Source organism: Mugil cephalus, chromosome 17 (genome assembly GCF_022458985.1).
Source record: "Mugil cephalus isolate CIBA_MC_2020 chromosome 17, CIBA_Mcephalus_1.1, whole genome shotgun sequence".
In the NCBI taxonomy this organism is placed as follows: domain Eukaryota; kingdom Metazoa; phylum Chordata; class Actinopteri; order Mugiliformes; family Mugilidae; genus Mugil; species Mugil cephalus.
Genome location: NC_061786.1, coordinates 12,231,896 through 12,259,550, shown reverse-complemented (window position 1 = coordinate 12,259,550; position 27,655 = coordinate 12,231,896). Strand labels below are relative to the sequence as shown.

The following is a 27,655-nucleotide window of genomic DNA, read 5'->3' as shown; positions in this document are numbered from 1 at the left end:
CTGAGTCGATCTGCTCTACGAGCCGACTTTAAAGCCGTTAACTTTAAAACTATTGCAGCCACTGCTGCATTGTAGATGTTAAGCGCGAGTACGATCGTAGACCAAGAGAAGGGGTAACTTTCTTGATAAGTAGCAAAACCAAAAACTGCAGTAATTACAGTACAAAATTCCTCTAAGACACAGTTGGATTCGGAAAAGAAATACAACTCCCTTGCCTAAATGTTTCAGTCCTCTGTGTGTGTCTATATGTGTGCATGCATGCAAATACATAACATTTTTGACTCCAGGCAAGATATACATTATTTTAAATTAGCTGACTCCTCCGCGGATCCCCTGAAACATTTCAGAAAATGATTTTTTAAAGACAACAACAAGTCATTAAAATGAAAGATCATTTTAAATTCGCTGCTTATTCTCCTCCGTCGCGGCGCCGCGCGACTGCTTTAAATTAGGTGGGGAGGTGAGTACCTTCAGGGGCGCCGCTCAGTGACTGTGTGTGTGGGTTTATTACACTGTCTGTCTGTCCGTCTGTCCCCTCCTCAAATTAATGTTAATGATGCATCAGTCAGAACTCCTACACAACTTGACAGCATGGTGGATCTTTAATAAGTGTTGTCACTGTATATTGCCATTAATACTAATGGCTTCATAGAGAACAAATGAAGGATTAATTCCGTACAAAATGAAATGCATGAGGAAGCTTAGAAGCTCAGAAGTGTTTAGAGGCGGTGTCATCAGCTGTGGAATATAATGCACTGCATTCATCACCGGGATAAGGATGCGATGTATGCATCTGGTGTTATATTTAGACTGACTATATTTAATAACTGACTACAATCCAAGATCTTAATAGTGACGCTATATGCTCACACAAAAATAGTGACAGCAAAATCACAAAGTAAACTCTGCCACACATATGATTGGAGTATATTGGTAGTAGTTCAAACAAAAAAAGAAAGAAAGAAAATCCGGGTGCTAAAATGTAAGTAATGCTGTATTTGTCTGCGGCTACAAGTGGTAAGTAAAACCATACAGTCTCTCTAACAAGACAACTTCTTGCAGGAGCACAAATACCCACCTCAGTCAGATAAAAACAGGTTGTTCTAACTCAAACATGATGCTGCATCCAATAGGCAGGATTAATCATCTCCCTGAAAACAGAGCTATAGTGGGCTGCTCCATCTTGGCCCGGAGGAGACATCAAACGTACTCTCCCTGCCTGCCTGCCTACTGTTTCCCCCGGAGAGACAGAGATGGGTTAGAGAGTGGAGACTGGCCTCTGGTAGTGCAACTCTCTGTGGAGTCCATATTGATTACACCTGCCACCGGCGGCTAGCTGGAGCTGTGTACTCTGACAGCTGGCAGCACAGGGCGAGATGGATAACTGCTCCAGCCAGGCTTTAGCCAGCTACATCATCACTTGGCTCTCCAAAGGGTTGTAAGAGTTTTTTTTTTGTTTGTTTTGTTTACTTCTTTCTTTACAGTGTGGTTTACCTGATGTTCCTCTCATGAATCTTGTTTTTGAAAATTTTGCCTACTTGTTTAGTTTCTGTCCAGGGCAGATATGTAGAAGTGTGCACTTTTAAACATTTAACATTTAAGACTAACATGAAAACACTGAAGAAAAAAAAAATCCATAATACCCATTCTCCACAATGTATTCTACACACAGTTGACCACATCCTTGACTATTAAAGCTTTCTTATCGGCGATGGGCAGCTCTGAGCGCGCTTCAAAGTGAGAGATTCATGAAAATAATTTCTGCTCTTAAAGCGGCCCCCGAGGTCTGCTCACTAAACTCTGTTTACAAGACAGGAGGAGTGACTCGTGGGAAGAGTTGGGAGGTGAAGCCAGAGTGAATCTTTTTCCCCTGTTAGTTCACAGTCCCTCCTGTTGGCTGCTAGGTACACGGAGTTGATTATGGAGATGAGCAGCTATAAACTCAATATTTTCCACGGTGCAGTGAGGAGACTGTAAAGTAGGCAAATGCCTCGGCTCTCGCACAGGAGAGCCATAGAGTGAGCAAGCTAAATGGGTGTAGAGGGATTCAGATGGCTTAGTCAGGATAAGGAACTGGGATCTAGGGGTATGTTTCTTTTATTTGCGTCTCTGCTCCTCTCTCTTCTCCTCTCCCTCTCCATTTCTACCGCTATGTGCGTTCACACCCCAAAGGTCTTATTTACAATCCTTTACTTGTCACACTGCAGTCTGTGACAACGGCAGTGAGTAACAAAAATTGAAGCGTAAGCCTCTCCAAATCCCTGGTCATCTGGTTTGGGGAAAATGCACTCATGAATTTGTAAAAGAACTTAAGCAAGCCTTTGGTGCATCATTAAAACTAAATTGGTATACGACATGATCACTTTTACAGAGTTGTCCCATTGAAGTTGAGCAAACATTTGCTCTGCTTAATGATTTATATTCCCGAGTATCATTCTCACTTTCTTTGCCAGTCTAAGCACTGTAATTTCTTCTTCCCCCTGCAAGCACAGCTCCCCCCCCCCATCCGCGATGCATCTGTCTTTGGTAGTGTTCATCAAAGACCAGTGGTTCCCCTGACGCTGTTACACGAATCCAGGATCAAGTTGCTCTACTTTTATTTATGTGTGGTGCAGGGCGTTTAAATATCTTCCCGCAATGTGAGAGCTTATTCTTGTTTTTGACCCAGTCATTATTTTTATGGCCAGGGACCACGCAAAAAAAAACCACACCTCTTGTGTCTCAGGAGAGGCCAAATCAAAAAGTAAGACCAGAACGCGAGGGGAAAGGCAGAGGGAGCCAGTTGGTTTAGGTATTTTGAGAGTCAGTCATCCACTCGCCTGTCAGGCGAGCAGCTTCTCAGCTGTCTGCTGATGCCTGATGAAGTAGGAGACATGCCTAAGCATTAATGGAACTGAAACAAAAATAAACCATTCTCAAGTATAAAAAGAGATGCATATACAAAGCTGCGCAGAAGTTGGCAGCGCTGCCTTTGATTTATTCCTCTGGGGGAAGAGAAGCGGCGTATGTGTGTTGGGAGAGGGGAAAAGGAACATTGCAAGTTTGCCACAGGAAATCAATTTATTTGAGAGGGCAGCCAGGCTAAAAATAGGGAAGCCCCGAACAATAGTGTTGGAATTAATTGCGCAGATTTTGTGAGGAGGCAAGGAAGGCTCTAGAGAGCCGAAGTTTGTTCTGAGCCATGTTTTCGCATGTGTGTTATGGAAATATTAGTCTGGTCTAGTTGTCATGTTATTTTGTTTTTGGCATATTTCTGCTTGTCTGCAGCTGTCAAACAGAACTGAGTCTCAATCATTCTCTTCCCCAGTATGACGACTTACCACTCGTCAACACGACTGCCAGCTGCCTTATTTGACAGGATGATGATTTATCACAAGTTCTCCACAGTAAATAGACAATAACTGTTTTGTCACACTCCACCGACTTCTAACTGGGTTTTGGGGAGTGTGTGAGGGAGTGCTGTAGGGGCCTTATGGGGGCTGATGTGCCGTTTTTAATGAGATCTCACAGCAGTGTTTAAATATTTAACCGTTCCTGGTGAAGCCTCCCCAACAGCAGCCAGGCAAAACTGGTGAGGTTTCATGCAATCATCACACACTATACAGAACCTATCCCCTGAAAACATCAGAAAATAAGCACAACCTGAATATATAATGGCATTATGAATACACAGCCCGCTGCGCCTGATACCCGCACCTACCGACAGAGACGCCGCCGTTGCCCCTGCAAATGCGCGTTCAGACGCCATGACAATGGGTGAGCATGATGATGAAAAGCTGCTGAATTATACATCTGTTTCTTGATGGGATATTTTCAAAACTTTTTTCGCCCCGTCGAAGTAATTCCCCCGTCTCGGGCCTCGCTTTTTTGCAATTTCCACCTCATTTTGAGTTTTCGCTGTATGTTTTTTTCTGAGAAACGTTTCACCAGCGATCAGTTCTCCCGCTCCCGGGATCCCCCGTGTTTTTACATCCAACCACCCATCATTCACGGCGAAACAGCGCTCGGGCGTCTGCCACCACCTGCTGTGCCCATAGAGGTGGTGGTGTGTACGTATGTGGTGTGTTTACGCGCGCAGTTATGGGGTCCCCGCTGAGTGTAGAGAAGGCGAGATTTTATTTGGAAATAAGGCTCAGATGGAAGAATAGGAGGGAATAAGATTTTTATTTCAACCTCTTAACTTAAACTCTGTGATATAATCTGATTACTTTTCCTTAATCCCATTTAAATGTCTTTAAAGTAAGAGCGGGTTATTTTAGTCGCTGATCTTAAATGCCCCGTGTAAACACATTTTGGAATTTTGTTTCTGCAGTAACTCGGTTTTAATCATTTTTAATCCAATTTCGTGTAATTCCCACGCGCACGCCAAACCTGCCAGTCGTCGGGGAGGCTGAGGTTGTCTTTAGGTAACACCTTGGACCGTGATTGAAGCTTCTCGTGGAATGCTTTATTCTGCATTTGGGGGTGAGGGGAGGATGAGGGGAAACACGCTATACCTGCCAGCTGGAGGAATCTGCAGGGACTTGAGCCCGCAACATACACAGCGTCTCCCGTCACTCTCGCCGCCCCCCCACCTCCTTTTTCAGTCTTCCCCCTCGGCCCCCCGTTCCCCCCTTTTATCCCTCCCCTCCCCCACCACTGGCAACCCATCCCCGTCTAACTCGGCTTTCCCAAAAAAAAAAAAAAAAAAATCCACCATCACATCGCCGCTCTGGGGCGTCACTGATTTAAAGGAGCGTTATTAGCGCGCGTTCACCTGCCCGTTCCCGCTGTAAAAATGTTGTTTATTTGACACGGGATGTATATATAGATGTTGCTGTTGGGTCTTTAGAGTTTGGCAGACACTTTGTGCCAAATCATATGCATGACTCCTCTTGCCATGCCGCTTCATGTGGCTGCCAAGTGAGGTTCACTGGGGTGTTTGCCAGGGGACTCAGACTACTATTCAGCACCCCCACCCAGCCACACTCAAACATAAAAACACCTTCCCCGATGCCCTCACTCCCTCCCCCAACCTGTACCAGCCCTACGCACTCCCACTCCCACTCCCCCTCCCACCCTTACCCCTACAGTCTCCATACCACACTCATTATTAATGATCTGAGGGACAGCTTTCATTTGATCTATTACTTAGGATGGGATGGCGGCTGCTGTGCTGCTGCATCCCTGCTGGATTTTTAATTATTTCATGGAGGGCTTTCCTCCTCTTTGCTGCTCCTTCTCTGTTGTGCAGATGAAATATTGAAGTTGAGGAGTGTAGTGCAAAGTGGCCCCATACAGGGTGGTGTGTGTGTATGCGCGTGTGCACGTCTAGTCCTCTGCTCCCCTGCTTTTGTAATTGTACGGTGTGTTTGCACGTTTGGACTTTGAGTGCAAGGCCCAAGCTTCTAATGCATTAATCGTCAGACGGATCTTAGTTTTTTCCATTACAATGCGGCTCGGACTTTTATCTAGCAGCCACGTGATTAGAAGCCGGCTGCATTAGTTATTAACTTCAGTTCTCAAACCGCAACTTCGAAACAGACATTCAGCGTGTGGATGTGTTGTTATTGGGTGTATCCTGGCTAAGTGACAAAAACAACAAGGGAAAAAAAAAAATCGCAAGTATTTCCACGAAGGAGAAAACACTGTGACAAATGTGAAGCGAATTATTTCACTGCATGTGTAATGCACTGTGATTATGGGCCATTAATGTCATATTACCCCCGTGTTGCGGGGCAAGTAATGGCATGATATCACTATACACTTTTTGTTGCCAAGAATATCAACGCTAACAACATCTGACAGGGAAATATGGCTGACACCGCAGGCACACGCAACTTTGCATTCAGGTATGTCTGCCCTAATGGTAATCAAAACTCCACAAACTCGCCAGGCAGCTTATGAATTCAGTAAACTGTGCTCGGATACCTCATGCAGGAATCTGTGGTCCATAAACGTAACGACACCTTCGGTCGGTTTATGTGGCTACATGCGATGGTGCGGCTTCAGTCCGCTAGCACCTCTCCGCGCAGTAAAACACTGAATCGCCGGGACTGGCTGTGGGAGTAATCCGTGCGCTTATGTGGGGGAGCAAATGCAATGACATTGATATACAGCGCTCCATTAATTGCCATATGAATAGGGTCTGCATTGGTTGGCGCTCTGCTGATGCATCACAGTAAAAGAGATGGGTCACTCTGTCTTCCCCAGCCCGCAGCTTTGCCAAGCTCATAATTACTAAAACTCCCAATTAATCTTCCCATCACACAGGCCAAATATACACTTCCTCCCTATATAAATGAGTTACAGTATATGCTCTTAGTAAATGTGCATGCGCTCATGAGAACATCAAGTCCAAACAGCGCTGTGTGATCTCACTCAATGGTTTGCACTGTGAGAGATTATAAGTACAAGTGGCCTCAGCTGTGTCTATATCCCACAGCAGAACTAAAGGAAATAGCAATCTGCAGTGCCTGTGCAAAGAAGCAACATGTTCATATAAAGTTTATATGCACTTATGGAAGGACGCCAGCGCACAAGCATGTGGCGCGCACTGTTAGCAAAGTTGTTTGAGACGTTTGTGGGAGACGTTATCGCTCAAGGAGAGACCGCAAACAGATGTTGACCGTAATTTCCTTTTAATTTGAAACATTTTTAGCAAAATCAAAGTTGCTGGAAATAGAATGGGTCCCGTAGTTCTTCTTTTGTGTGCACTTAAATGAAATCAAACTCGGTGGTGTTTATATGGATGTTTCTATCCATTTCCTCAATGTCAGTCCAGATAAAAGTGCAGCCGCAGTACATTGCGTCTGAAGGCTTTACAACAACAGCAGTTGAATGCACACTTCTCGAAAATACTTTTGTGTCTGTGTGTTGGAGTGTCTGCATGAATATGTATTTCTGATTGTAGCATGTGGTTCTGGCCCCTGGCCATTCAACCTTTACTCATTGCGAATAGAATCTCTTCTCCACAGTCCAATCTGTCCTCCGGCCCAGCGACTGTCACATTCACAGCACCTTACTGGCATCCAGTGGCGAAAGGAGGAACTGCATCCACTTGATGCTTGGCTGCCAGCAGGGGAGATGGAGAACTGTTTACAAGTGGCATTTGCCCCTAATTAAAAGCAGCACTTGTTGGAGCACTTGGTCTGCGGAAGGACTAGCATCCACAGTGACGCAAGCTGGGCCACTGATCCTCCGATAAGCCTCCTCCACTCTGCACAGACACACACACACAGACATTGGTCAACAAGTGAGGAAACTACAAATATAAACAGGACAACTCTTAAGTATTCTGATTGCTTGCAGCTTTGCTGCACAGTAAGGTGTAAAATAAACTACATCTGTGTGAAATAACACAGATGGCTCAGGGTACAGCTACTTCCTGGGACCAGTGAAGAATTGTCCTTGTGTTAGTGATTTACTCACTCCGCGGAATCTCTCATTCTTTCAGAGGCAAACCATCAACTCCCTCCGTTTTCTAATTCCGCCGGCCCAACATCTGGCCGTCCCGTGTGGAAAGGCCATTATGTCAGGACGGAGGATGAATGAAAGCAGCCATCGACCCGTCTGAGCAGCGACTAACTGGGCCGAGTTTTGACCAGCTTAATGGAGCACGGCAGCTCAGCAACTAATCACCTGATCTTTCTCATCAGCTGCTTCTCCCGCGGGAGAATAATTGATTGTTAAGTGTTTGATGGATCTGACTAAGACTGAGTCCACCTGACTGTGAATGTACAGTACAGTTTGCACCCGTCTGCGCTTTCACAGTGAAAGAGAGCTTCCTACATCAGAGTATGTAAAACATTTGTCCACATATGCATAACAGGTCGTTCTCCTGTCTGTGTCATCAGAGTGGACCTCAGACAAATAAGTAAAAAGTTATGCGAGACAAACCTATTAGAAGAACTATATTTATCTTGCACTGTATGACTACTATACAAAATTTTAATTTTTATTAGGGGATTTGGAATCACACAAAAGTGTGAAAAAAATGCTAAATCTAAACCAATTATTTCATCTTTTGGTGTAAATTTGTGATATCTCTGTCATTAAACGGGTGTTTCCTTTTTGACAAATACCTGTTATTATCAATACAGTTCAAGTAATCTCTAAACAGCTGTATTGGTGTTGAAAAGATACGGTGATTAATGGATTAGCTGGCTGCTAGAAAATTAAATGTCAACAATTAAATCAATTAATTGTGTTTTTAATTTGAATGAGTAATTGTGGATTTTCAATAACCAACTCACAGATTAACTGTTTATGTAAATGATCGTCTGTTGCAGGCCTCTTTATTTTAAATGACTAACTTAAACTAAACTTGTGCACATTCAGCAAATACACTATGTACATGCGCTAAAGCTATCTCACCTGAGTCTGAAAAGCTGGTTGTGATCCAGCTCTTGCTCCTCGTTGGTCTCTCCTTGTCCCCTGTCCCTCAGCCTCCTCTTCCTCTCCTCGGGGTCCAGGGTGAGTAAGACCACCAGGCTGGGCTGGAGCAGGTCACTGGGCCACCGGTACACCTCGGAACCCTCTCCTGGAAGGTTCGCGACTTGGCCGCTCACTGCTGTGGCGATGGCGTAAGCGGCTGTGCTGTGCCAAAATCTATGAGCGGGTAATAGATTGTGGGTTTAAGGGTGAGTGACGGATGAATAGCATTTCAACTTACTACATTAAATATTGAGTTGTACAGTTGTTGATCTCTGCGGGATCCACAACGTCTTACAAGAGAAAAGAAGGTTACAAAACGTCTCAGTTGTCTTTACCTGTCAACAATGACGGGCGCCTTCATGCCCTCTTGACCTATTTGTTCCGCAGTGATGTAGTTCCCCAGAGCGTAGAAGGCCCTGCGGATGAGGGGTGGCTCCTGATCAAAGCGGGCTCTCCAGGGAGACAGGCACTGGGGAGGGGACCTCAGAAGCGTGGCCCCCAGGGTATCCCTTAGAGACTCGGTCAAAGTCGTCTTACCTGTGATGGCAAGGGGAGGTGGAAGAAGGAGTCACTTCACAAACGGGGAAAGGGCACAAAGCACATAAGGTGCAATTCATCCTTTTTCGCTTTATTAAATCAAATAAGGGACTGAATGGAAACTTGAAAAGTTGACATAAAACTCCCATGAGTTGAGTTTTCACGAGGTTTGAAAACAGTATTAAATGAGCAAGCTACTCGATAAACCATTTTCATAGTGATGTAACTTCTCTGAGGTCATGACACATGATATTCCATTAGGCCAAGCACACTGGCAGATAATGGTTTTAGCAGAGAACAACCGGCCATCACTTTAGCAAGACATCTATACATCAAACTGATCACATATTTATTTATGAGGTAATGGCATTAACCTGTGGCATCCAGGCCCTCTATGACAATAACAGGGAAGTCTGGTTTATTTCTGGCCTCCGCTCTGCTGGGCAGCAGCTCCAGCACAGACTTCGCCTCTGGGATGATGTCACCACACTGCAGGACAGACAAAATCAGTTTGCTGCTGTGAGAGGAGGCAGGAGGGAGTCGTAGACTGCCGCGCACATAAACACAGGCACTGCTGTGGGCCACCTGGCCCTGAGAGATAAATGGAAGAAACAAGCCCTTTGTGTCTCCTGTTATTCCCTGCCATACCTTCTTCCCCCACAAGAGTGCGCCAATTTGTCAAATATAGTTAGACTGTATTTCTACAACACTGCTCCTTAAAACAATTATAAAACTGTTTTTTTTTTTTTTTTTTTTTTTTTTTTTTTACATTTTTACTCACCTTTTTTAAAACATCACAGGCCTCGTTGAAGCTGTAGAAAACATCAGAGTTGATGATGTTGAGAGTAGACGGGTGGTAATCTGGCGCTGCTGACGGCACCACATAGTAATCATTTGGCATTTCCATCCCTTGGCTTTCTGTGTCTGACCACAGATGCTGAGTCCACTGCAGGCCATCTTCACCTCGCATGTATGAACACACCAGCACCGGGTCATGTCGTATTAAATCACTCAAAAGTCGCTCTATCGGGGAGGAACTCTCGGGGCTGCCTTTTACGAAGTAGCCCTTGATAAGAGAATCCTTGACATTTGGCAGAAACGAGGACATGGGAGACAAATGACACTCCGGAGGCAGGTCTCTCAACAATTTGTCTTTCAGCTCCCCGTAGAACTTGGCTCTTTGGATTCTGTCCCTGCTGCAGACCAGCAGAGAGTAACACCTGTCATGTTTCTGGATATTAGCGAAGACGCGTGGCACTTCTTCTCCCTGGTGCTCCTTTTGAATTGCAAAATAGAAAGGCGCGCCGTCGAGCTCCACTGAAAAAACACGAGAGGACCATCTTGGAAGAAGGGACATCATGCGTCTCGCCATGTTTTGCTCCAGACGCGCTCGCCGCTGCGCATATTTTGTACGCGTCAGACGAGCTGCAGGGAAAACGAAAGCGAGACGAGAAACGAAACTTTACTGTTAACTGTGAAACGCTGTTGCGCCGCGAAGGAGACTATCCTAGTTGATGCAGAGGAATGCTGCCCTCGTTACCATCCAAGTTACTTTTCTCCGAAAGTAAAGTCAGGCACCAAAAGTGAAAACAAAAGCCACTACTATTTAGTTCTGGAAAGTGCAGTAGCCCACTGACAGGATGCGTCAGATGCAAATGCATATCTGCAGAAGGCATTTAATTTGCAGGTGCTTATTCTGTGCACTTTGCAGCGTTTGTAAGGGGTGCAAGACGAGCATCAGTATTTAACCGCAACGTCAGTGTAAAGACACTACATTACAAGTACACAAAACTATCATACTTAAGCAACAGTACGTAGTATTAGTAGTAAAAAGAAGCTGAATGTATGCCTTCTTAAACCTGCATGTGTAGTCTAGTATGAAAGGCCCCTCATGTTGTTGGAAATTAAATTTATTTAAAGCACCAATGCTTAATGTCCTGAGACCTGAGCTTTAGTTTGGTGTGCATTTGAGTAGATGAGTAAGACCTAAGAACTATAAAAACTAAGCATCATCTTTGAATGGGAAGTAGTTTTGGGGGAAAACGTGATGTGGGTTTTTTGCATTTAGCATCAGCATGTTTGCTCTTTTGTTACGTGATCGGCTGCAGAATGGATCCGCTGAAATGACTGTTTTTACACCAGCTAGGATCTAGTTATGAGGATAAAAGTTTAAATGAAGCAGAACAAGCTGCCACAATAAAACCTAATGTCCCCGTATGAGGACGCAGGGTCTCAGGAGGTTAGGGCAGTATGTTGGAAGTACTTTGAGTACAGGTACAGCAGCTCAGTCTGAGGCGGTGAGAGATGATGTCGAACATTTATTGCATTTATCGATTTCCTAAAGCTGTCAAATAAAGATAGTGCTATGGAAATACGAAGCAGCATATAAAAGCAGTGAACTTAGTACCTCGGTGTCCACCTTGATAACACACTGGACTGGACTGATAAAACTGGTGCACTACCCGGGAAATGACTGAACAGACTCTATCTGCTGATGACACTCGGGTGCTACCTTTGACACTCGTCGTGTCAACCGTAGTTGCGTCAGCTGCCTACCATGATGGGGTGTGCTGGAGCAGCAGCATCATCAGGCAGGAATGCGCTCACTAAATGAGGAAGGCCAGCTCTGCCCTGGGATTCCCCCCACCCCTTGACCTAGCGAATGTGGTGGGTGGCAGGAAGATGATATCAAAGCTTTCATCTGTAACAGAGAACATGTCCCATCCAACACGTGGATGGGACACTGAGAGCACCAGGGAGCTCCAATATGTGTAGGAGACATACGGCTTACAGCCGCTAAGGCTGTTCCCAGTAAACCACACACTCCATAACTCAATCACAATGTCAATATTTAGTGTCTAATACTTACTAGTACTTATTTTATACTGGTTCTTATTTATACGTTTGTATTGTTCACACTTAATGTTCCTCCCTATTTTTTTGCTGTTCTCTCTCTGCTGATGTAACATTGCAAACTCTTATCTTCACTTGAGTACTCATTTGGCCACTATTTATTGCACATTTATGGTGAGTCATTTCGCTTGTAAATATTTCCATCCAGTGTTGGAGTTAGGTTTCGTTTTTGATGTTTGCAAACAGAAACTGTCCGGCTGCTCATCTGACTAACTCTCCCCAGCTATTTAAGACGCGCCCTGCAGCCCTGTAATGAAATTGCGCCACTTGACACAGTGAAAACATTGTAGGTGTGATAGACTCATCTGAAGATGCAACTCTCTTCGGTAATCGCGTCTCCGGCGCTGCTTTTGCAGTTCTTCGCCAGAACCATCCAGTGCGTTTTTACGAGCGTTTTTTCAAAAGTTTGCTACTGGACGAAAGGAGCCTGCAAGGAGTCAAACCCAGTCGTCGACTCCGCAGCTGCTGATGACAAACGGGATCAGAGCAAAGAGCAACTTGCCACGACCCCGACGAGTGTCAACTACCACTTTACGCGCAAGTGCAATTATAAATGTGGATTCTGTTTCCACACAGCAAAGACATCCTTCGTCCTGCCTCTGGAAGAAGCCAAGCGTGGTCTCAAACTTCTTCAGGAATCAGGTAAAACTGGCAAATTAGTTGCTTTATGTTGTGCATAACCCCATTCATGCTGTTAAGGTAGTAAGTTATTTATTTATATATTTCTTAACAGGAATGGAAAAGATAAACTTCTCTGGAGGAGAGCCCTTCCTGCACGAGAAGGGAGACTTTTTGGGGAAGTTGGTTCAGTACTGTAAGCAAGACCTGCAGCTCCCCAGTGTCAGCATCGTCAGCAATGGAAGCATGATCAAAGAGAAATGGTTCCAGAAATATGGTAATATGCCGATCTGGATACATTTATTATGATATTTTATTATGATATTATTTTGCAGATTTGATGTTAAATGTAAGGGGAAATTATTTAAATTTGTGCTTTTTTCCCCATTTTCTTTTTCCCTCCAGGTGACTATCTGGACATCCTTGCCATCTCTTGTGACAGTTTTGATGAATCCACCAACCAGCTGATTGGCAGAGCCCAAGGCAGGAAGAGCCACCTGGACAACCTGTTCAAGATTCGCAACTGGTGCCAGCAGTACAAAGTTGCGTTCAAAATCAACTCAGTCATCAACACCTTCAACATCGACGAAGACATGACGGAGCGCATCGTGGAGCTCAATCCCGTCCGCTGGAAGGTACGGACGGACACAGAAAGCGCGCGGCTTTGTCATCTCGAGCGTACTCATCCTCTCATCATCCTTACGTTCAGGTATTCCAGTGTCTGTTGATTGATGGAGAGAACGCCGGAGAGGCAGCCCTGAGAGAGGCAGAGAGGTTTGTCATCAGCGACCAGCAGTTTCAGGAGTTCCTGGACAGACACAGCGACGTCTCCTGCCTCGTTCCCGAGTCCAATGAGAAGGTATGAGATTGAAAACGGCTGGAATGCACAGAATAACTTCATCTATGAACTTTCTTACACATACTTCAAGACACAATGGGAACAATGGCATCAGGGATCTTTTCTCCATGTACTGAAATTGCGTGTTTGTCATGTCACCTATGAAGAGTTTCACCCTGAATCTCGTCAAACATTTTTTAGCTGTTAGTCAAACAATATCAGCAGTGTTGTTAGCGGTGCTGGAAACTGAAAGCCAGATCTAGTAGCAACAATTTTTATTTTAATTTGTTGTCTCTGCTGTCTGTGAAGGTTTGCCATCATCCAGGTCATACTATCGCCCCCCAAATAGTCGAAACAGGGGTTACTAGATTTGTATGGTTTCTTGAAGACGTCTTGCTGCATCCACGTAGCTTCTTCTGTCCTAAAGACAGGTGGGGAGTTGGGTTTTAAATGGGAACCCCCTGTGGGTGTTTCTCATCAGAAACTCGCATGGCTAGTGTCTGTCAACGACCAGATCCTTTCCCGTAGTCGGAGGAAACGGTTCGATCCTGGTTTCTTTGTCCAATGAATGGTACTCCAACAACCCATTATCAGCAAGTCTCAACGTGGGAACATCTGAGGGACAAACTGAAGGACGCTCCTTTAAAGGACAACAATGTACCCACTTCAACCAGAGAAGGCAGATGGTTTGAAAACCCCTCTGGGTCGTCTGAGTACCATTCATTGGAGAAGGAAACCAGTATCGAACCGTTTCCTCCGACTACAGGCAAGGATCTGGTCGTTAATGGACACTAGCGATGCGAGTTTCTGATGAGCAACACCAGCAGGTGTTCCTTTTAAACCCCAACTCCCCACTAGACTCTGAAAACAGAAGAAGCTCCTCAGATGAGTGGTAAAATGTCTTGAGAAACACTACAGGTCTATTTTCCTAGTTTCAGCTTTTATTGTATGTCGTCTCTGTTGTCTTCACAGATGAGGAACTCCTACCTGATCCTGGATGAATATGTAAGTACTTTATATTGTTTTTATAAAAGTAACTCTGACTGATCCATTAAATTAAAGTAAAAATTTGAAGTAAAAGTCTTTCCGGCCACATTTGAGACAGATATAAATGTGACTGAACTGAGCTCGGAACACATTCGAGTTGAACCAACCTGTATTTAATACATTTAATACTGACAAGAATTTATTTTAAAATGGTCTTTCTTCTTACTTTTCAAACTTTTGAGTTCCCATTTTGCGCCGCCCCTGTTCCACTGTTCTGACAGTGTTTAGAAGGCGTAAAACCCAAACTTATTCCCATTACTTTTGTTGTTCAGATGCGTTTCCTGGACTGCCGAGAGGGAAGGAAAGACCCATCCAAATCCATCCTCGATGTCGGCGTGAAGGAGGCCATTTGCTTCAGCGGCTTTGATGAAAAAATGTTTCTAAAGAGAGGAGGGAAATACGTGTGGACCAAAGCCGACATGAAGCTGGAGTGGTGAATCTCGTTTTGATTCACCTCCGTCAAGTATTTTCACAGAGAGCATTGAAGGATTTTTTGTATCTTTATTTATGCACTTTCATAACTCACTTTATTGCTTGTAAATGTCAGAAAAACAAACATAGCAGCATGTTACATACATATGTTATATGAAGTGTAATTTAATGTTTTTGATTGTAGAAAAACTAAAATGTTGTTCCGTTTTATTGTGACTGGTAAAATAAAAAATAAAATAAAACTGAATTTTATACCTGATTGCTTCTGTGTTGCTCTATAAAGCACATAAAAAAATTCTGGCAATAGTTTCATCAAATATTTTCCAGTCAGTGTAGAATAGAAATGCTGCTAAACTGGTCACACTGACTCTTGGAATAATTTCCCGTAAAGGAAGTCCAGCTGCACTTGAGAATAACTTAGACAATAGAAAGAAACCTTGCCATCAATTTGACCAACAACTAATCTGCCTACTCCCATGAGTTCAGTGTGTAGACACCACATGACACATTCACCACAACAACAGATAAGTGACAAGTGACTGACAATGACAATGTTGACTTTGAACAGACCTCTCATGTTGGAGTAATTACCAGAAATGAAACTAATTTTTCCTAGGAGTCTACAAACCAGTTGAGTGCATATTTGTAAAGGGCAGGTTCACTGCAATTAAAGAAAAGTATTTCAGTTGTTCAGTTGTTCAGCAGCATTTCATCCACCTTGAAGTAGCTCTAATTAAAATAGTTAGTTGTGAGTTCTGTGGACCGCTCAGATGGTCAAGGACACTCAATTTGGAAAGAAATGTCTTTTTATTTTTTTTTCCAAGTGAAATTGCCAGTGCTGTGACCGTCAAAGATTCCATATGGAGTTCTTACAGTTTTATAGTTTTCATTACTTTCTTTTTATTTCATTGTCAATTTTGTTTTTCAGTTCAGCTTATGTGCATTAGTTCGTTTCAGTTGGATTGTAGTTGTTTTACCTGAACTTTTATGACCACTCACAGTCATGTACGTAGACATGGTGCTCTTAATTCATACCATCCTCAATCCAGCTGTACAACAACTCATATTTCTGTAACAGAAACACATTATGTTAATGCACATTATTGCACCATAGATATCCTTCCTGTGTATATATTTTATATTTACCTCAATGCAAATTTCATAATTGCTTTACTTACACTATTTTATTTCACTATATTTTTTAAATTTGTTTAGTTTTATCTTATTTAATTTTTATTGTATCTTTCTTTTTTATCTGTGGTTCGCAAGAGTGTTTTTTTATGTGCAACCAAGCAACTGTGACCAAGCAATGAGTGAATAATGTCTAACAGACACGTCTACAATACCTCCTCATTGCACAATATCATTCCAATTAGTTTACTGATAAACAGAATTTGTTTATGTATATATTTATTTGTTTGGTTGTTTGTCTAGGTTTTTATCATTATAGCAGCTGATAACAGTGTTGATGTGGTTGTTTTTATTTTCTGTTTTAGCTAAGTGTATTAACCCTAGATGGTGCTGATGTATTTCATTCAGGGAATTATTATTATTTTTAAAATATATATTTTGGGGGCTTTTAGCCTTTGGTTTCCACCAAATGATCTGCATGGGTAGACGGAAAAGGGCGAGTGCAGCATCTGGACAGCAGGGGGCCCTCTTGTTTGTGAAAAGGCGGCGAGTGCGGATCTCTCCTCTAGGGGGCAGCGTAGGGCAACAGACTGGAATCCTCTCACAGACAAATGGCGTCCTTCCAGTGCGAAGCAGCTGATTTCATACCGAGCGCGGCAGCGGGGACGGCGGAGAGGTAAACACGCCGCCCCCGGATTCTTTTTTTTTTTTTTTTTTTTTTTTTCGTTGCAACGAGATACCCTGTTTGCTTTTTGCAGGATTTGCGTAGCAGGCTGACGGACTGGACGCTGCGCACTCGTCGCTGATCGAGAGTGGACCGCTGTTCCGGTGTACAAACAATCCCACTGTCAAGATAAACAGACCGGAGAGTGTCAGCTGCTGCCCCGTGCTCCCCGCCGCTCCGCTCGTCTATCTACGGCGCGCTTCGCTTCTCGTCGGCGGTTGTCGGTGTTGGTGCTTCACCAGGGCCCGGACTCAGGCGCTGCAGGCGGCAGTAGCGGGTCAAATGTTTCCACCCCCGACGTTTCAGGGATACATAATGAACATGGGCATCACCCCTTCAGAGATATCCACCTCCTCCTCCTCCTCCTCCTCCTCATCGTCCGCCTGACTGGTTGTCCGCGTCCTCGTTAATCCAATTCAGGAGATCATCTTTTCAACCCTTCCTGAGGTTACACCATCAAGACGGCGCTGTCTCAGAAAGCCAGGTAAGGGATTTTTTTTTTTTTTTTTTTTTTTTTGTGTGTGCGTGTGCTTTGATTCAACCAGTTACTGTCGCACATTTTCTCCATTCTTTCCCCTCCTAGGTATGCTTACCTGGCTCACGGCCAGCTTGAATGTTGGGATGACTTCCCAAGTCTAATTTTAACTCTTCATCGGCCTGCTTTAGATTAAACAGATGTAGTCTTCTCCAAACAAAACCGCTGTCTGTAGGCTGTTGCTCAGCAATGACGCCAGTGATGTATTTGTTCTTGTCTTGTCTTTGTGGATCGTAGTTGTTAGTTGTTGGTGTTCTTTCCCACAGCCTAAGATCATGTTTGTCTCCCTATCAACAGCTGCAGAGGGTTTTATCTGAACTCCGTGCGGAACATTTGTAGAACGGATGGCTCCGCTGAGCTCTGAAAGGTCACTCTGTGACCTGCTATTTCCATTTTAAGCAGCAGGTCCCCCCTCAGGGTACAGTCAGATTATAGACATAGCTAGGGAAAGGGGCTCGCAGACAACCAACCTGAGCATTCCTGCAGTAAGTGTTTGCCAAAGCTCTGAGGCGTGTGCACGTTATACGAATCCATTACCAACATCTATGCTACCTGTACACGGTGTCCTCTCCTCACTCAGTTAGTGGAGTAGAGGCTGACGCTGACCATCTGAGGCTTGAATTATACAATTTTCAGGTAGGGCCGTCCACAAATAGTGCCAGCATCCTGTCGTTTTCAACTTTCACAGTGTCATTTTGCAAGTGCAAGTGACTACAGCGTGGTGAAATACATCTCCGTTCAGCGTATAGAAATGCATGTCCTGCTATAAACAGGCTTTTAAGATCACTCCCATCATGTGTTATTGATTCCCTCTCAAATTCCACTCCAACGCCCTTTCCTTTTTACGCACACAAATACACACAGCGAAGGAATGTTGCATATATTTGACTTGGCGCTTCGCAGACGCAATGTTGTGAAGCTCCCCTTGTCAGGAAGAGCTCGCTCCCATCGGGGAATAAACACTCTGCTCCCTCCCTTCTACTCGCTTGCCACAGATTTGTTCGGCAAAAAAGGGATAAACGCACGAAAACGACAGCGCGCTGCTCAGAATGACCGGCGGCGGTCTGTGCGCTCCCAGAGGAGGGTGGTGATGACTTTTTGCTTAACAGTGAGAAGGAAGGAATGAGGTTATGATGTCCAGGTGTCTGTGCGGCTCTCAAGTCGACGCGCGGGGCCGAAGACGCATGCCCACACATGCTCAAGGAAACATATACGTACACAGGCATGCACATACGAAGGGGTTCTTTATATAGACAGGCTAGGCTCATGATTGTTTCTGGCGTTATGTGTTGGCTTCGTATGGCGTGCGCTGTGTAAGGACTCTCCCAGTAAAGAAGAAGAAGAAGAAGCTCTTCAGAGGTCTGCCTGACCTTGGCATTGCTATGTACCGAATATTACTGCCGTGTTCTTTCAAAAGGAATGTGTTAGTGTGGTGCTGAAAATAAGGCATCCCTAACAAAATATTCCCAAGCCCAAGATTGGGTTGGGCTGTTTCGCAATCTTTACAGTGTTTTACTCAACAGATTTGTAGTTTTAGGGACTGATCATGGATTAGTAGCCTTATATCAGTGGACCTAATAAATCCTTGTCACACATTTTGGCATTTCAAAGCAGGAATAGAACGGGTTCATTTCGTAACGTTAAAGGTGGGCGTATTCCTTTATGAACATCGGCTCCGTGAAGAGGGCTTCCTAGGCCACTGAGTGGAACAAATTTGTTATTATTAGAAATGTGTGTTATACGTGTGTGCTGGAAAATACCATCCGGTTCTTGATTTGTTGGGTGTCGTTTTACTTTCTGATGTAATCACAGAAGTGTGTCAGGGGAATAAACAAGAAAAGATCCTGGGTTTTCTAGGCCTGAATCAATCGGAGGCAAGTTTCCATGTCCGGAAAAAGGGGGCTGTTAGCCTAGTTTGGTCAGCTCTAGGCCACAAAGCAGCACCTAATGTTAAGGAGATTAGTCTGCCTGAGATGGACTTGATCTGCGAACTGATATCCATTTAGTGTAAATATACCCAAGCAGTAATTAAAACTCAATTACCGCCGGTTCGTTGTTGCCTGTAGAGTCTCATTTGAAAGGTATCACGAAATTGAAGAAGGTCTGTAGGGGCTTGGCAAACCTAAAACTAAAATGTGGTTAGGTAACCGGGCTTTCTAAAGATGCTTAGCTGTCTCAGTTGTACAGTACATTAATGCGATGCGCTTTCGTTAAATCGCTCCTTTATGCTCGTAACATTTACATTTCGAGAGAAGAAGTCATTTCACTGTAATCTGATTTCAGGGGTTGTACTCTGCCTTTGTGCTGTCAGGTCGCCAAGGATTATGCAACTGCTTAAATGCCATTTCGGCGGGGTGTTTTAAGTGAGTGTTCAGGGAGGTGCTGGTCTCCAGGTGTACAGTGTGTGTTTGTAGGGCCGGGGATTGAGTGTACACAGCAAACAGTCAACAATAGCATCCATTGAGTCCTAAATAGCTCCCGAAAACGCTGTTCATTGCTCAGAGAGCACTTAACTCCTGTGTGTTATGGCTTGTATCCAGCCAGTTAGGATTGTGTTGGGATGAGACAGGGATTGTTATGAGGGTATTATGTGATGCTTGTGCCTTGTGCTGGGCTTCTCCCAGGCGACCGCTCGGCATTTCTGAACCGTTCTCTTAGGCTCCTTTCTTTCAGACAGGTAGTAAAGTGAGACACTGTTATGTAACGCCCTGCAGAATCTGCTGACCATCTGGCACTTTCTAACATTTAGCATTTCAATAAATGTGTACATCGCAGATAGTTTTCAGGGTCGAGTCAGCCTCACACCAGGCAAGCAGCATGGCATTTAATTTAGAAAAAGACTCATCTGTGTCATTTTAAATGGCATTTTTTTTACACTACAAGTTGCAATTTGGTACACAATTATAAGGTATATCCAAACTTTTGACTACTGGTGTACATATATGAGCTCACTATTATGGGTTGGTCATATTATAGTGGGTTTTGGACTTATTATTTTTTTTTTTTTTTACATTTTTCAATATCTCCACGGCCAGAGCACTTCGGGGACATGTGCCAATTTCATGCCAATTATAGCAAATGACCATGTGACCTGCTTAGACCTCAGCCTTCAAATAACTGGAACTGAGAATCATTAACAGCTGGGGTCGATAAGTAAAATCTGAGTTGCAAATCCAAACAATGCCCTACCCCAACTGAGAGCCCATCTCATCGTCATGTCGAGCACGTACAACGGTGAAGTTTTACAATTTTAAATGTGAGCCACGCATTCGCAGGCCTTTGGAAAAGAGTCAGGAAGACGCACGGCGCTGGAGGAGGTAGTAGTTCCTCCCACAATTTTCTTAGTTGAACATTAAATCACGTTTCATGTTCTGTGAAGGACACAACTAACACTTCAGTTCACTTTGGGAGTAAGCCAGCCCTTTGCTCTTACTACGTCTGCCTTTATCACCGACGCTCTCCACCTACATATAGAACACATTCAGGTTCGTCATCTGCTCAGACTTATTCTCAGAAATGTTGGATATTGCTCACCGAAGTGTCAGGAAGTAGGGGGCGGGGACCGTGGAGCGTGAGCAGCAAGCCAAAGACTGGTGCAACCTGGCATTTCATAAAGCATAAACTAATGCCACATGGGAAGAGAAGCTGATGAATATCACATGCTCATATTGGTGTGGATTTAATTATGACTTGGCATGCTGTCATTCATTGGGCATGAAATCTAAACTTCATGCTAGTCCTTTGTTGGATTTAAAGTTGTAATCTCAAGAATTTAAGGCGTGTTGCCATGGTTATAGCAAGCATGTTTTAACACTATTGTCCAGAAGCAGCTACTGTGTTGGGAATCCAGCTGAAGGGCAGTCAGTATGCTCTTTGCAATGCATTTGCCGTGTGTGTGGTTATCACCTACATCTCTTCATCTAACAGCTCACTGCGGCTGCTTCTGAGCATTCTTTTTTCGACACAACTTAAAAATGATCTGCTGCTGACACATTTTTGATAACCAGTCAGGGCCTGTGCTGCCTATATTGTGAGAATGTGGTAAAGAATGCTTTCATTTCCTGTGGGTATTTCAAAATAAAAGCCACAGCTTGTGCGGTCATACGCCTGCTACAAAAGTAAAAACTTAAAAGTGGGTTTGATAGCAATGAAATACAATTGTGTTGGATTATACATTGTTTTTGTTATTTTATACCTCTTGATTGGGAGCTTTAAATAAATAATGGGAATGACACATTCGATGAAATCTGCTATATACATGTAAATATACTGGAACGTGATTGCTAGCAATGCAGACCATAAATAATCTCATATATAGTTTATGAAATTCCAAAGGATTAGAACCTGGGTTTTGTGAAACACTGATGCAAGTTTTATTAGACTTTCTATGGTCTTACACATACATTTCTGGACTGCAGTCGTACATGCAGGTATTTTGACATGCAAGAAAACTGAAAATTGGGCCGGGCGTTTGCTGCCTGCATCATGCCGTGTTCTTTAGCTTTGACCTGCTATGTCAAGACTTAAAAAGAGATTGTAGGACTACACCTTTGTCAGGTTATCGGAAAACAACAGGAGGTTATCTCTAAATCTGGTAATTGTTTCCTACTTTGCTTATCATTGTTTGACATCGCAGAAGTATTATAATATGTCTCAGGCCTGTCAGTGAGTGCCTCTAACATGGTAGCTTGGGCAAATATCAAGCTTGTGCCGCTTTTAAATGTGACACTGTGAAGTTTTTCTCAGTTGTTTGATATGTAAAGTCACGCGGAGCCTTTGAAGGGGTTTTCTTTCCTGACTTTTCTCGGGTTCACATCCTTTGTGATCCTGCGGCAAACCCAACAACAGGATGTCAGAGCATTTCCTAAGGTAGTGTTTTGGGGCTTCCTCCTTCCCATTCTACAGCAGCACGACCAAGAGGCTGCGTTCGCTCCACAAGGCAGCAGCTCACCGACGGTGAGGAAGGTAAGAGCTGGAGGGATGCAAAGAAAGATTGTGAGAATGCGAGAAAGCGCTCCGTGAAAGATGATATTTTGCAGTGCAGTTGCCACGGAGAGACTGCATAGAGTGGGGATGGTCAAGTGGGTACACGAGATCCTGGAATGACACCGACTCGGAGCACTTTTGTTTTTGCCTGCATTGCCTTAACTCAGCAATTACTGAAATTGCTTGTGAGTTGTTTAGGCCACTGCTGGTGAGAGTGTCCTCTATACCCCACAGATTAGACTGTGAGTGCCTCTCTGTTGGAGAGCTTCTCTCTCCTCCTGTGACCATGAAAACTCTATTGTCCAGCGGCGTGACAGCAGCCCTCGTCGTGCAGCAGTCACGCTTGTTATTTTAGCACTGGCCATGTAGTTTTAAGTAAAGGGTACTTTAAGTTGATATGACATGACTCCCTTTGAGTGTCTCGAACAGACACGAAACCACTTTTAGCTGAAATGGTACAAATTTCTAACTGCTCACTGCAAAGCTCATTGCTGTCTTTTCAGTTCTTCTAGCCTTCACATGTGTAGAAACAGTATTGTGATATGGGAAAGTGGATTTGTCCTGAGGCTGCTGATGTCTACTATATAGTAAGTCTTACGTTCAATTGCTCGTGCCGCACCTGCGTCATTCATCTGCTTACACCGTCTCAGAGGGCAACGCTAATGGAAAACAACGTTGGTTAGTTTTATAGGTCTATGTGCAACATGCCAATAGTGATAGCGTCTGATCTAAGGAGGTCTTTATGGAGCCCTTGTCTGGAAAAATAGATGAGGATCCAAATGACGACTCCAAAGCACTGATCAGAACCCAAAGATCAAGCCTCATTGTGGTAGTCCAGATATGATGCTGGTGTCTGAAGTGTTGCTTCATGAGTCTCTTGCGTAGTGATCGTGCTAATGTTGTGGGAGGTTTTAACTTTCACAATGTGTGCACCTTATTGGGTCCCACTCATTTAATCAGCACATTTTCAATAATTATAGTCATTATTTCCACACGATGAGCGCTGGTGGAAATTCAATTCAAATTAGTTAAAATTCAGCAATGCAACAAAAGTCAGGCGATTAGTGACAGTAAGCATGAGGCATTTTCATTTTGTTTCAGAGACACTGCCAGAAACATAACACTTTCTAAACACAACCTTTATTTGCTGGTTTTCAGCACCCTCAGTGGGTGGTGCGTCCTTGTGTTCGCTGGCTGTATTCATGACAATTAAGACTTTGTCCGTGTAGTGAATCTGTTCAGCCACCATTAATATACTGCAGTGTTTGTCTCACAGTTGGGTTCACAATGTCTTATTTCACATAAAGCTTAATCTGATGTTTAAAATAGAAGCCTAGCAGAAAAAGCCAAACATAATGCAGTTAAATTATCCGAGGGATTTTCGCCAGCGGATATTTGTTGGTATCCTGGTATGGATGAATGTGCAAAGACAATCCTGGATGTCTTTAATAACAAACTCGAAGTAACTCCCCATGTCAGCACGGATGTTCAAATCCATCTCAGCAGCACCATCAGAAAAATGTTCTCTCTCTGATGAAGCCGAGAGTATTGTAATTACTAGCCTCCACCAACGCAGACGTAAACAACTCTAAAGAATTGTTTCTTGATATCTACAGTCGTGACCTCAGAGTTGAGTCTGATTATTCTCTGTAATCTAGTTATAGCGTGTGTAAACATAATGGCTAAAGCCGTAAAGCTGTGAGTGACAGCACGTTGCCAGCAAAGTCGACCCTTTGCCCAGGCTCTCTGCCTCTGTCAATAGAAATAGACTCAACGTGGCATGCCTGTCGTCTTCACTTAGCTTCTTAGATAATAATTTGAGCCACGATGGCTTTCTGGAGGGGAGAGCGAGCTTATTGTCACTGCCTTGTTTTAAGCAGTTTTGCGGGACGTGGCCGCCTCATACAAGAACGTCGCTCCAGCTGTTGTTGTTATTAATGTTTGTGCTGGGAAGGACTGTATGTTGTCATTTGTTCAGTACAGTCCGGTCATGCTGTTGTCAGGTCAGACAATAAGACTCTGTGGGCAGAATTGCCCTTTGCTTTAGCCCCCGACTGAATGCTTTGCTGTTTGCTCACAACTATGTCTTTGAGTTTCCAGTCTCCGTCTTTCTTGTGAGATCAGAACAGCTGGATGCGTCAATCTGCGTCCTCTCCCGCAGGTACTGGGAGATCATCTGAGTTGGTCAGGAAATTAGCTCATTCCCAGATGCCTCACTTTTGAGGGGGGAGTCCAGTGAGGAAATATTTCTTCAATGCAGACAAATTAAAAGTAAACACTTTACATCTCGAAAACACACAAGATTTCAAATTCTCATGAATATTTATGTTCGCTCATTAAGTAGTGCTGAAGATTACTTGGCTAATAGTTCACTTTAGAGGCTTACAAAGATGTGGTTTTAACTTTTTTTTGTGTGTGCGTTTATTCCTCCAATCATTAGTCTTTCGTTTTTGTTCTTTTTTTCAACCATTTCGCTCGGAATTGCCCATCTTCTTTCCTTCCTTCCTCTTCTTTTTTTTTTAATGTCATGTTTATTATTGTGCATTATTTCTGACTGGGTAGCATAAACACTGAGACTGTTATCTTGACCCGTAACATTTCCTCTAGCTACTGACGCCGTCACAAATGGCAGGTGACAAACATAATGTCACTTCTGCGTTGTCTGCATATTTTGTCTTTTGGGGTGTTTCGGGAATCCATGAACCAAAAACTGTGTAAAATGTCACTTGTGGTGACACTATGTCCTTACAAGTCCAGCTGCCTTTCTTTAATCTTTTTGGATGCACCTGGATGACTGAGAACCTTCACAGACATATGGTGATTGTTCTTCAGAGGTTTTAATTATGGACTTATTTAGCCTGGAAACCAGCCCAGTTCTCTCCTGCCCACAATTACCTTTGCAGTGTAACGTTAGTCTGGAGTCTCTTCATTAGGAACTGATTATGCCCTGGCAGATATTCTGCCAGTCAACTCATGTGAGGACCTGATTGATTACAGGACTACGCGGTTTGGTGCCGAGGTATCTTTTCTCTGTATTGGTTGAAACTCACCCCGTAATGAAAGACTTATATTCTTCGAAGAAATTAGTCTGTTTATTCCAGGCAAGGGACTGGTTTAAACTTTAGTAAGATTAGTTAGAAATTTAGTATCCCTGCTGCAGCACTAGAAGGCCTTCGTTGTACAACCAAAGTAATTGTACTACTTTTTACACTTAATCCTGTGGAACTGAGAAAAAGAGATTAAGCATGCTGTTAACATTTTCGGGCAAATAAAAGTGAGCACTGAGCAACCTACCCAGTCCCAGTTGTTGCAGTAGCTGTTTATTCTGCATAGAGAGAAGATACTAACCCGAGGCAACTTTGCAGCAGGATTTTGGCAGCAGATCAAATAGATGAGATGAGGCTTTTTCTTTTCCTTTTTTTCTTTTTTTTTTTTTTTTATGGCATGACCACTGTCGGTGTCTTTTTAGCCCAAACTGCAACATGGACTTTGACTTGTTGCTAGACACCATGACACACATACACAGAGCTTCTCCACAACCCCTCACAATGCCAAAATACATTTGGGTGATTGTGTAACTCCTCAGGGCATGGAAAAACTAAGCCTATCACCACTCCTAGCTACCCTCTCAGCTTTCTCCCTCCATGTCAAGGACAGACGGTGACTGTCCCCAACCGCTGTCCATCAACGAAGGCATGACACACTCCGCCCTCAGCAATTGGGCTGCCCAAAAATAAATTATGTGTGTGTGTGTGTGTGTGTGTGAGCGAGAGGTTTGGGTTATAAATGTAGGTTAGCTGATGGTTCATTGAAACATTAACACGACACAGTCATCCTAGGTGCTGGGTGCATGGCAGTGCACAGTGTGAGTTAAAGCGTTGTTTTGCTATTGTGTGATGTAAATCAGCCTCGGGCCCGTGGACACTCATGACTACATTGTCTTCAGAAAAGATGACGCTGTGATTAATCAGGGAATGTGTGTCTAAATGGAGTTTAATATCTCACACAAGTAGAGTGCACATAAAGTAAATCTAGAATTTAAGTAAAGCTAGTTGTACATTTACTACATCCACTCAGTTTTACTGTTTGAGAGGAGAATGGTATGAATAGTGCAGAAACTGTTGATTACTGTGAAAGGCGAGGACAGAATTTGTGCCTTTTAAATATTTCTCATGAGTAGAAGATGTGTTTCCATGGATATAGTTCTGGGAAATTATAGTCATGTGTCTTGTACTTGCACGTCATGCTGCTCACTGTGCCTTAAATTGCACCCCTGGGACAAATGAAGTTTTCTGAATCTTAACTGGTATTTCCCCAGGTCCCCTGAACCAAAAAAATGGATTTAACAGGGTTTACTTGTTGTTGTTCCCTGCAGTTGTTGTCTAATGTTGGTTTAATTTAGTTCAGTATTCACCCACCATGCTTTTAAAACGGTCACCGGGGAAGTGAACTTGTGAAATGTAACGCCACGAAAAGCAAGTAGTACAATGTGTTGCCTCAGAATGTGACAGCACTGTGGCGACCATGTGTCTCTGCTTTTTACTGAGATGCAAAGTCGATTTACAGTTGGGGGAAAAATAATTTCCCTTTATTGATATCTAACTGTATAACTAGATTCATAAAAGTCCATAAATCCCAGTCACAAGCTGGAAAATATCTGCACTTTGCCAACCCCTGCAATTCATCTTAAATGGTCAATACCGAAAACAAGTGGAAACATGACACGACTAGGGAGGGAGAGTTTCATTGATCACAGCGCCATTATTGATTGTTCTCACTGGTCAGATGCTCTGTTGGTTCCTTTATTGATTCGTGATAATTTTTCCGTGTGCTTATGAGCGAATGATTGTTGCAGCATTTGTTCTAAATTTTACTTAGAAGGCATTTGCACTCACTAACGGTCTTGCTGTTGTTTTGTGAACAAGAAGTGGCAGTCGTGTAGCATACGGTCTCATACATAGGGTTCCTGGAAATTAACCATATATTGGATAGAAAGAAACACCATTCACCACCGTCCTAATATTGCGTAGGTCTCCCTTGTGCCTCCAAATCAGCTGTGACTCATCAGAGGGTGGACATGGACCTTCTGGGGGTGTCCTGTGGTGTCTGCCAAGAGAGACCTCTGTAGATCAGGCTTGTTCCAGAGCATCCCACAGATACTTGATCGGTTTGGGATTTAGGGAGTTTGAAGCCAGGTCAACACTTTGTACTGTTTTTCGTGCTTTTTTTTGTTTTTTTTTCTTGTTTGTTTTGTTTTTGTAGTTGTTCTTAAACTGTTTTTCTGTGTCAGGCTGCATCCTGCTGGGGATGGCTGCTGAAGTCAAGGAGTCTCATTGCTGTGAAGTGGGGTGTCGGTCTGGTCTAGGTGTCTAAATAACATCCACACAAATGTCGGGTCCAAAAGATTCCCAGCAGAACATTGTATCGTCACAAGATGGTCAGTGTTATTTACTTCTCGTGTCTGTTAATGTTGAGGCTG

The 27,655-nt window shown here is 43.6% G+C and overlaps 3 protein-coding genes across 3 annotated transcripts in view; 2 read left to right on the top strand and 1 right to left on the bottom strand.

The window, feature by feature from the left end:
* Positions 1-6,603: 6,603 nt before the first annotated feature.
* cmpk2 (cytidine monophosphate (UMP-CMP) kinase 2, mitochondrial) lies at positions 6,604-10,402 on the bottom strand. Its single transcript, XM_047610201.1, has 5 exons — positions 9,734-10,402; positions 9,327-9,441; positions 8,751-8,952; positions 8,356-8,589; positions 6,604-7,198 (listed from the first exon to the last, which is right to left on the bottom strand). The coding sequence occupies exons 1-5, from the start codon at positions 10,322-10,324 to the stop codon at positions 7,078-7,080; spliced, it is 1,263 nt and encodes a 420-aa protein (XP_047466157.1). The 5' UTR covers positions 10,325-10,402; the 3' UTR covers positions 6,604-7,077.
* A 1,585-nt stretch (positions 10,403-11,987) lies between these two features.
* rsad2 (radical S-adenosyl methionine domain containing 2) lies at positions 11,988-15,059 on the top strand. The gene is made up of 6 exons (XM_047610202.1): positions 11,988-12,507; positions 12,599-12,760; positions 12,889-13,118; positions 13,193-13,342; positions 14,294-14,326; positions 14,641-15,059. Exons 1-6 carry the CDS (start codon positions 12,177-12,179, stop codon positions 14,803-14,805), a joined length of 1,071 nt encoding a protein of 356 aa, XP_047466158.1. The 5' UTR covers positions 11,988-12,176; the 3' UTR covers positions 14,806-15,059.
* A 135-nt stretch (positions 15,060-15,194) lies between these two features.
* The window catches only part of rnf144aa (ring finger protein 144aa), a 29,586-nt gene continuing 17,125 nt past the window's right edge, over positions 15,195-27,655 (top strand). The window contains exon 1 of the mRNA XM_047610203.1: positions 15,195-17,139. The gene's annotated coding sequence lies outside the window, so the exon portion shown is untranslated. The remainder of the gene's footprint in view (positions 17,140-27,655) is intronic.